This window comes from Hyla sarda, chromosome 2 (genome assembly GCF_029499605.1).
Source record: "Hyla sarda isolate aHylSar1 chromosome 2, aHylSar1.hap1, whole genome shotgun sequence".
Lineage (NCBI taxonomy): Eukaryota > Metazoa > Chordata > Amphibia > Anura > Hylidae > Hyla > Hyla sarda.
The window spans coordinates 387,593,630-387,603,834 of NC_079190.1; the positions used below are offsets into that span (position 1 = coordinate 387,593,630).

Consider the following 10,205-nt stretch of genomic DNA (forward strand, 5'->3'; position numbering starts at 1 on the left):
GAGGGGAGGAACCCATACGGAGCACAAGGGAGGAGCAGCGCCCCCCACAGGACTCCTGTCACACGTCACAGCACCCAGGCAGAGCTGGCAGGAGTCACATGGACTGCCCAGTCCACAGCATGCCCTCACCATGTCATATGGGGGCACCCCACCTCCATGGCATGATGCCAAGTCTTCTGGGGGCCCCTGCATCAGGGAACAAGTGCACAAATGGAGATCCAGCTCTGTTTATGTAGGTCCAAAGATTGAACAAAGTCACCTGACAGGTGCCAGGTCAGAAAATGGGAAAACCACACTGGAGGGCAACTAAGATGGGCCAACAGATGTGGTGTCAGTGGGCATTTCTATTCAGGATGGCGCTGGTACGACATACACACGCGTGCTTGTTAGGGCAATGGTCTACAAACTATGGCCCTCTAGCTGTTGTAAAACTACAACTCCCAGCATGCTGTCCGGGCATGCTGGGAATTGTAGTTTTGCAGTAGCTGTAGGGTCGCAGTTTGGAGACCACTGTGTTAGGGCATCCTGTAGGCATGCAGTGCAATAGGGTCACCATATGGCGCACAATACGGTGACCTTTACAACCAAAAAATACCAAGCTAGGGTAGGGAACGGTTAATACCAGCATCATTAGTGGTCTGGATATTCCCATCTCCCTTATTGGCTTCCTGTGTCCCCCTCCGGCCTGTTTACGGCTGTCAGAAAGCCAAAGCAGGCGGATTACACAACTTGCGTAACTCCCACGGCCGTGAGAGCAGAGTTCTTCTAGCTACATTGCTTACTGACATAAACCACATAGTTTGCAGGGCTATGGATTTTGATCAACTTCCATTAAAGTCAATTGTAGTTACGCAAATTTCGGTGGACAGAGGAGTCTGGGAAACAATTAGGTGAGATGGGAATACTATTTTAGGGTACGTTCACACGAGCGGAGTTACAGCGGATTTTTACGCTGTGGATCTGCTGGTGAAGGCCCGCTCTATGCTGTCTTTACATGTGCCTACTCGTAGCGGCAATACGCCGCGACGAGCAGACACACTGCAGTAATGTGCGTGGCGTACTTGCACATCGCAGCCACTCTCCCTGCTCTGAGCTAGGCAGAGAGCTCCCGCGAGTATACTGCGACTCGCACATCACAGTGTGTCTGCTACGCCGCTACGAGCAGGCACATGTAAAGACAGCATAGAGCGGGCCTTCACCAGCGCATCCGCAGCGAAATACGCTGCAAAAATCTGCTCATGTGAACGTACCCCTAGGGTAGGGTCACATATGCCGTATTTTGCTGTGTATTTGCTGCTGCATATCTTTCTACCCATTGAAGTCAAAGGGTAGAAGCTGATTTTGCTACTCATTAACTTTAACCTGTTGGGGACCAAGGGTGTACAGGTACATCCCTGCTCCCTGGTACTTAAGGACCAAGGGCGTACCTGTACGCCCTTGGCGTTTCCGGTCATCACCACACACGGGGCAGTGATCGGAACGGGATGACTGCTGACTCCTGAGACCTCCCCCCCTTGTTGGTGATGCCCGTGATTCGCTGGTCAATTCTGACCAGCGAATCATGGCTTTTCCAGGCTGATCAGGTCTCTAGTGACCCGATCACCTGGAAAATTAGGGTGATTGGTGTTGTCCAAGACAGCAGCGATTACCTGGACGGATAGAAGTGAGGTGGCAGGAGTGCCAACTCCTCCTGTCCCTTGCAATTGGCTGGTCAGGACTAGGGATCGACCAATATCGTTTTTTTAGGGCCGATACCGATAATCTGTGGAGGTTAGGGCCGATAACTTATACCGATATTCCGGTATAAGTTATCAGCTATTTTTCCCCCCGCGACACCGCTGCAGATCATTGATTTAAAGCGGGCACTTTAAATCAATGAACTGCAGCGGCTTTTGCTGTGCCATAGGCGGCCGCCGCCGCCACCCGCTTCTCTCCCCCTGCCTGTCCGGGGGTCCTCCTGAGTCCTATCACCGCGACCGCACCCCCCCACCACCGCTCCGCATCGCACCCCCCACCGCACCACCCCGGCCCCATTGCCTTCCCCCATCCCCGGTTTTATAATTATCTGTTCCCGGGGTCCACTCTACAGCTGGCTCCAGTGGCGTCCTCCTGAGCTGTCACTGTGCGCACTGACGGTGACGTCGCGTCACGTCGCTTGTCATTGCGCACAGTGTAACGCAGGACGCAGCAGGAGCCAGAAGTAGCATGGACCCCGGCCCCCCGGGAACAGGTAATTATAAAACCGGGGATGGGGGAGGCAATGGGGCCGGGGGGGGGCGGGGCATTATCGGTAATTGCCGATAACGCCCAAAATCGTGATCATCGGCCGATAATATCGACCAAACCGATAATCGGTCGATCCCTAGTCAGGACTGACTGTCCAATCACAGGGGCGGGGGGTTAAAGTTGAGATCCCCCGCTCTGTCCACCCATGGAAGTCCAGGCAGAGCGGGGGGAAGATGGCAGCTGCAGGGACAAGAGGGGGGGGGGGGGGGGACCGGATCTGGTAAGTGATCTTCAAAGTTGCCTTCTAAGAGTTGCAAAACTATAACTCCCAGCAAGCCCAGACAGCCTTTGGCTGTTTATGCAGTGCTCTCCATACTGTGCCCTTCCAGATGTTGCAAAACTACAACTCCCAGCATGCCCAGACAATCCATTCATGCTGGGAGTTGTAGTTCTGTAACAGCTGGCCCTTCGGATGTTGCAGAACTACAACTCCCAGCATGCCTGTACAATCTTGGCATGCTGGGAGTTGTAGTTTTACAACATCTAGAAGGGTACAGTTTGGGGACCACTATACAGTGTGGTCCAAACTGCAGCCCTCCAGATGTTGCAAAACTACAATACAAAGCATACCTAGACAGGCATGCAGGGCGTTGTAGTTCTGCAACATCTGGCCCTTCAGATGTTGCCGAACTACAACTCTCAGCATGTCTGGGCATGCTTGGAGTTGAAGTTTTGCAACATCTAGTGGGCCACAGTTTGGAGACCACTACACAGTGGTCTCCAAACTGTTCTCCTCCAGTTGTTGCATTACTACAACTCCCAGCATGCCCTACAGCTGTCAGTGCATGCTGGGAGTTGTAGTCAGGGCCGGCTCAAGACATTGTGCTGCCTGGATGAAGACTGTAATGCCTCCCCCCCCCCCCCCCCCCCCCCCCAAAAAAAAAAAAAAAAGACTATGCCACAAAATTGCACTGCAACTCTCATTAATCTGCGGCATTAGGTAGCAGGTAGGCAGCAGTTCCCCCACATTAGGTAGCATAATTTTCCCACATTAGGTAGCATAGTTTCCCCACATTAGGTAGCAGTTACCGCACATTGGCCCAGATTTATAAAACTGTGTGAGTGAAAAAGTGGAGTGATTTTCCTATAGCAACCAATCACAGCTCAGCTTTCACTTTACCAGAGCTCGTTAAGACAGGAAATCGGAGCTGTGAGTGGTTGATGTGTGGAAATCTATCCACTCTTTCTCTCACACAGTTTGATAAATCTGGGCAATTAGGTAGCATAGATTCCCCACATTAGGTAGTATAGTTTCCCACATTAGGTAGCATAGTTTTCCCACATTAGGTAGCATAGTTTCCCCACATTAAGTAGCATAGATTCCCCACATTAGGTAGCATAGTTTTACCACATTAGGTAGCATAGATTCCCCACATTAGGAAGCAGTTTCCCCACATTAGGTAGCATAGTCCCCCCACACAGACACACATACAGAGAGACACACATAGACGCACACAAAGACACACTTACCTGACCTGCGCAGCGCTTCTCCTCTCCGGCAGCGGCCTGACGAGTGATGTCACTGACGTCCTCCTGCCCAGGTCTGTGGAGGGAGGTCCATTGCATGACGTCCTTCGTCAGACCTGGGCTGGCCGCCTGCAGACTCACTGTCTAAAGTGTCCGGCCCTGCCATGAACCTAGCAGGCACAAAAAATGTTTTTAAAAAGGGGCAGCAAAGTGCTGCCTTGGTCCAATGGTCCCACCGGGTCCCATGGTAGGGCCAGCCCTGGTTGTAGTTTTGCAACAGCTGGAGGCACACTGGTTGGGAAACACTGAGTTAGGGTCTGTTTCCCAACCAGTGTGCCTCCAGCTGTTGCAAAACTACAACAACTAGCATGCACTGACAGACCATGCATGCTGGGAGTTGTAGTTTTGCAACAGCTGGAGGTACACTGCTGCGGAAACACTGCAGTAGCCTGTTACCTAACTCAGTGTTTCCCAACCAGTGTGCCTCCCACTGTTGCATAACTACAACTCCCAGCATGTATGGCAGGGGTCCTCAAACTTTTTAAACGGGGCCAGTTCACTGTCCCTCAGACCGTTGGAGGGCTGGACTATAGTTAAAAAAAAAAAAAACTATGAACAAATTCCTATGCACACTTATTAGTGGACTACCCCTTTAAGTAAGTAGTACAGTTCGCCCCACATTAGGTAGGCAGCATAGTTCCCCCCACATTAGGTTGGCAGTATAGTACCCTTACATTAGGTTGTAGTTCCCCCACATTAGGGTTGGTAGTATAAGACCCCCCACATTAGGTTGGCAGTATAGTTCCCCCACATTAGGGTTGGCAGTATAGTTCCCCCACATTAGGCTGGCAGTATAGTTCCCCCACATTAGGCAGTCAGTATAGTTCCCCCACATTAGGGTGGCAGTATAGTTCCCCCCACATTAGGTTGGCAGTATAATTCCCCCCCATTAGGTTGGCAGTATAGTTCCCCCCACATTAGGCTGGCAGTATAGTTCCCCCCACATTAGGCTGGCAGTATAGTTGCCCCACATTAGGTAGGCAGCATAGTTCCCCCACATTAGGTTGGCAGTTTAGATCCCCTCACATTAGATTGTAGTTCCCCCACATTAGGGTTGGCAGTATAGTTCCCCCACATTAGGTTGTAGTTCCACCACATTAGGTTGGCAGTATAGTTCCCCCACATTAGGCTTGCAGTATAGTTCCCCCCACATTAGGTTGGCAGTATAGTTCCCCCACATTAGGTTGGCAGTATAGTTCCCCCACATTAGGCTGGCAGTATAGTTCCCCCCACATTAGGTTGGCAGTATAATTCCCCCCACATTAGGTTGGCAGTATAGTTCCCCCCACATTAGGGTGGCAGTATAGTTGCCCCCTACATTAGGTTGGCAGTATAGTTCCCCCACATTAGGTCGTAGTTCCCCCACATTAGGTTGGCAGTATAGTTTCTCCACATTAGGTTGGCAGTATAGTTCCCCCACATTAGGTTGTAGTTCCCCCACATTAGGCAGGTAGTATAGTTCCCCCACATTAGGTTGGCAGTATAGTTCCCCCCACATTAGTTTGGCAGTATATTTCCCCCCACATTAGGTTGGCAGTATAGTTGCCCCCCTACATTAGGTTGGCAGTATAGTTCCCCCACATTAGGTCGTAGTTCCCTCACATTAGGTTGGCAGTATAGTTCCTCCATATTAGGTTGGCAGTATAGTTCCCCCACATTAGGTGTGCAGTATAGTTCCCCCAACATTAGGTTGGCAGTATAGTTACCCCCACATTAGGTTGGCAGTATAGTTCCCCCACATTTAGTTGGCAGTATAGTTTCCCCCACATTAGGCTGGCAGTATGTTCCCCCACAGACATACAGCCATACAGGATAAGGGATAAGTTATGGATCACGGGGGGGGGGGGGTCCGAGCGCTGGGGCCCCCTGGGATCTCCTGGACGGAAGTGAAGTTTCGTCCCCAGCAGAAAGCCGCGGCAGACACGCCCCCTCCATGTATCTCTATGGGTTACATGGAGGGGGCGTGTCGGCCACCGCTTCATGCGGGACGGAACGCCCCCTTTCCTGTACATTGCTGCGGCCCCGTCCAGGAGATCCCGGGGGCCCCAGCGCTCGGACCCCCCGTGATCTATGACGGAGACCCATTCACACTAATGTTAAGTTCACACTACGGGAATTCCGTAGTGTGAACATACCCTTACATAAAGTAAAATAGTTTATGAAAAAACAATCTGGAATCAAATTCATAAGTAAAAGCATCCCAGAGTTATTAATGCTTAAAGTGATAGAGGTCAAATTTGCTAAATATTTCCTGATCCTTAAGTTCAAAATGGGCTTGGTCCCCAAGGGGTTAATGGGTAGGAAAATACGAAGCTGTAAAATACGGCACGTGTGACCCTCTTCTTAAAGTACATTCACACATACAAGATCTGCTGCATATTTTCTGCCGCTGATGACTTCAATGGGTAGCTAAATCAGCTGAAGAAAATATGCGGCAAAATATGCATCAGATCCTGTATGTGGGAAAGTACCCTTAAAATATTGATGCCTATGTGCATCGTGATCTAGTTAATGAAGGCTGGGTTTACACTACGGAATTTCCGAGCAGAATTCTAGTTTGAAATTCTGCTCCCATGCACCAGAATCCCATTGCTGTCAGTGGGATTCCGCTGCAAAGTGCACACTAAGGCTATGTTCACATGGCAGATTCTGCAGCAGCAGAGTCCTATTGATTTCATAGCAACATACCAGATGTTTTTGGCGTGGAAATTTAAATTCCGGTGTCCGCAGAAAGAATAGACATGTCTATTTTTTTCTGTGGACAACACACGGAGTACATTGCCGTCTATGAGACGATGCATACCCGAGCGATCCTAGTGCAGGCATGTAATGCCGGCGCTCTGCATTCAGGGGAATGTTACACAGAGAGTCTCCGTGGTGACATTCCCCCGTGTGAACATAGCCTTAAATTCCACCCTTGAAAGAATGAGCTCCACCATTATTTTGGCGGAATCCATGCAAAATACATTGCAGTCTATGGGGACTGCAATGTCCATGCGGCCTAGCGCTGGCCACCCTCAGAATCTTGGAGATTCCTCAATGTAAACCCAGCCTAACTCTCATTTCATCAGACTTTTAACATGTTAGAAACTTTGGTCAGTGGGGTCCAGGTGCTGAAACCCTTATCATTTTGTTAAGAGATCTTGTTACTTTAGGGTAGGGTCACACGTAGTGCATATGCAGCGTATTTCATGCTGCGAGAAATCTGACGGGCAGCAGGAGATACGCTGCAGATTCTGCTATGAACGACACACAGAGCTTCCCCGCCATAGTCCTGTGTGTGCAGTAAGGTTTGGAAGTGGGCCAGCACGTCACAGTCACGTCTGTGGGCTCAATCCACCTACAAACCATACTGCACACACACAGTGTTGCAGCAGGGTAGCCCTGTATGTCTGCAGAATTTGCAGTGTATTTCCCGCTATGTAAAATACCCTGCAGATGCTACGTGTGACCCTTCCCTACCCTTGATGATCTAGTATATTAAATGTCAATGCCAAAAAAAGGTCTAGGGTAGTAAGGGGCAAAATTTCAGTACTTCTGGTGGTTTAGGGAAGTTAGGGGTTAATGTCATCTTCCCTGGTGGTCTAGTGCAGGGCAGTTCAGTGAATGGATGCCCTTATCACTTCCCTGCACCAATAACAGATTACAGCAGGAAAGAAAGCAGTTAGCTATGCATGACCATTTGCACTTTTAAGTCAGCTGAAAATAGCACATGCGGCCCAAACTGAGTCACTAGGTGACTAAGTTCAGCCATTGAAATCAATGGGGTCGACTGCTCCCTTTTACAGTGTATGTCGGCATCCTGTTTTCGGCAGGATGCTGACAGATATGACTTACAGGAGCACTAACCCAGTGTAAACCTAGCCTATCATTCACCGCATATCAGTTACCAGGCACACCAGTCCATTGACCTTAATAGAAATGACATATCATGCAATAGTCCCATAAAAAGAATTCATAATGTTTTTCTGAGAAATAGTTTCTGTGGTGTCGGGGTGCGATATGAGGTGTAGGGGCAGGGGGTGTTGCCCAGGGGTAGATGGTGTTAACCCCTTAAAGGGGTATTCTGGGCAAAAACATTTTATCCCCTATCCGAAGGATAAGGGGATAAGATGTCTGATCGCGGGGGGGGGGGGGGGGGGGGGGGCCCACCGCTGTGACCCCCCCGCAATCTCCCTGCAGCACCCGCATTCTATGCAGGAGCTGCGTCTGAAGTTTCAGAAACCTCTGGGTTTCTGGGACTTGGGACGGGAAGTCACGCCACGCCCCCTCCATTAATGTCTATGGGAGGGGGCCCACCGCGATCAGACATCTTATCCCCTATCCTTTGGATAGTGGATAAAATGTTTTTTTCCCGGAATACCCCTTTAATGTTCCTGACGCCAGGGCGTGGTTTGCCTATGTAACCACTCGAAGGTAGCACCGCTAGTCCTAGGTTAGGCAGGGCAAATAATAGTCCAAGGCCAGGTTGGGTTAATGGTAGCTTTTACTGAGGTAGACAGAAGGTACAGTCTTTACAGCTAGGCCAGAATCCCAGGGAGGTGACCAGTGACACAGGGAACCTCGCAGCTTGGTGGGACTTGCAGTGACTTGACAGACTTTAACACAGCCACGCTGGCTATAATTGACTTGACTTGACTGAAGATAGGGACAGCAGACATAGATGACTTGACTTACTGACTTGTGGCTGCAATTTAGGCTTGAGGCCTCCAGATGTGCTGGACGCTAGCTCTGGGATGTCTGGACTTGACTTGACCTCAGGATAAAGTGAAACACAAGAGAGCGATTGTAGTACCTCCCCCTCTTATAAAGGGGGGCTGTGCAAGAAGCCCATAGGCTAGCTGTGGGTCATTGTTACAACCTGCGCTCCGGCCGCGAGCGCATTGTCCCTGCTCCTGGCGGGGCCGGGATTCGCATCGCGGAACGCGCCGGCATGCGAATCCCGGCCCGTCACTTACCTCGTTCCTCTGCTGCTTCCTCCACTGTGTCTCAGCTCCAGCGCGCGTGTCCCCGTTTCCTAGGGCGCACACGCGCTGGTGCTCTGAGATTTAAAGGGCCAGTATGCCCATAATTAGTAATGCACCTGAACAGCACATTATAAAGTTATTGCACCTCCCACACCCCCCTGCCGGATCTTCAGTGCTCATTGCGTTCCCATAGCCTGTTTTGCCTATCTGTGTTTCCAGACTTTCTTGCTACGTTTTTTGACTACAAACCTTTGCCGCCTGCCTTAACCTTCTGCTATGTTGACTACGCCTCTGCCTCATCCTCCTGTACCTCGCCTTGCCCAGTACCTGTGTGGTCGAGCCGTATCGGGGGTAGCGACCTGGGTGTCGCCTGACGCAGCAAATCCATCCTGCCTTACGGTGGGCTCTAATGAAGACCAGCGGCACCTTAGACTCTGCTGCCCGATACAGTCCGTGTCATCAGCCACACAGGTAGAGGATCCACTACCTGCTCCGTGACATCTGCATCCAGGTACGTGACAGCAAGATCCGGCCATGGATCCAACTGGGGTTCCTCTGCCTGACAACACAGATCTTGCACCTATCGTGGCACTTCAGTCCCAGCAGTTGGCCCAGCAGGCAAAGCAGCTTAACCAGCTAACCGCCATGATGCAGCAGTTGCTTTCTCAGCAGCAACTGCCACAGCCTCCAGCTCCAGTACAGCCTCCCGCTGCTGCAGTCCCCTCTGGAACCAAACTCTGTCGCTTCCAGAAAAATATGAGGGGTATCCCAAGTCCTGTCGTAGTTTTGTGACGCAGTGCTCTATGCACATAGAACTCATGGCGGATCAATTCTCCTCTGAACGAGCAAAGGTGGCCTTTGTTATTAGTCTCCTGTCTGGAAGAGCTTTGGCCTGGGCAACCCCACTGTGGGATCGCAGTGATGTTGTCACTACTAATCTCCAGGCATTCCTGACAGAATTTAGCTCCGTCTTCGAGGAACCTGCTCGTGCTTCCTCCGCTGAGATGGCTCTGCTGAATCTTTCTCAGGGCAACTCCACTGTTTGCAAATATGCCATCTGGCTCCGAACACTGGCGTTGGAATTGTCCTGGAATAATGAAGATCTCTGCGCAACTTTCAAGAGAGGATTATCTAGCCAAATTAAGGATGTCCTCTCAGCTTGGGAATTGCCGTCTACCTTGACTCATACAATTGGCATCCCAGATTGATATCCGTTTCTCTGAGAGACGTGAGGAACAATGTCAAGAAAGAGAATCTGCACGACCTCGGCGCTTTCCTCGTCTTGTGCCAGTCTTCCAGCAACCACCGAAACTTTCTACGTTGCCTCCCGCAGTGGAGGCCATGCAGGTGGATCGGTCTCACTTGACCCTGCAGGAAAGGACTCGCAGACGGACCGAAAATCTTTGTCTCTACTGCGCCAGTACA

At 50.7% G+C, this 10,205-nt stretch overlaps 1 protein-coding gene across 1 annotated transcript in view; it reads right to left on the minus strand.

Annotated features, from left to right (window-relative positions):
* Positions 1-9,392, minus strand: part of SMS (spermine synthase) — a 203,786-nt gene extending 194,394 nt beyond the window's left edge. The window contains exon 1 of the mRNA XM_056558603.1: positions 9,268-9,392. Coding sequence (XP_056414578.1) covers positions 9,268-9,316 — 49 coding nt within the window. The 5' untranslated portion in view covers positions 9,317-9,392. The remainder of the gene's footprint in view (positions 1-9,267) is intronic.
* Between the last annotated feature and the right edge of the window lie 813 nt (positions 9,393-10,205).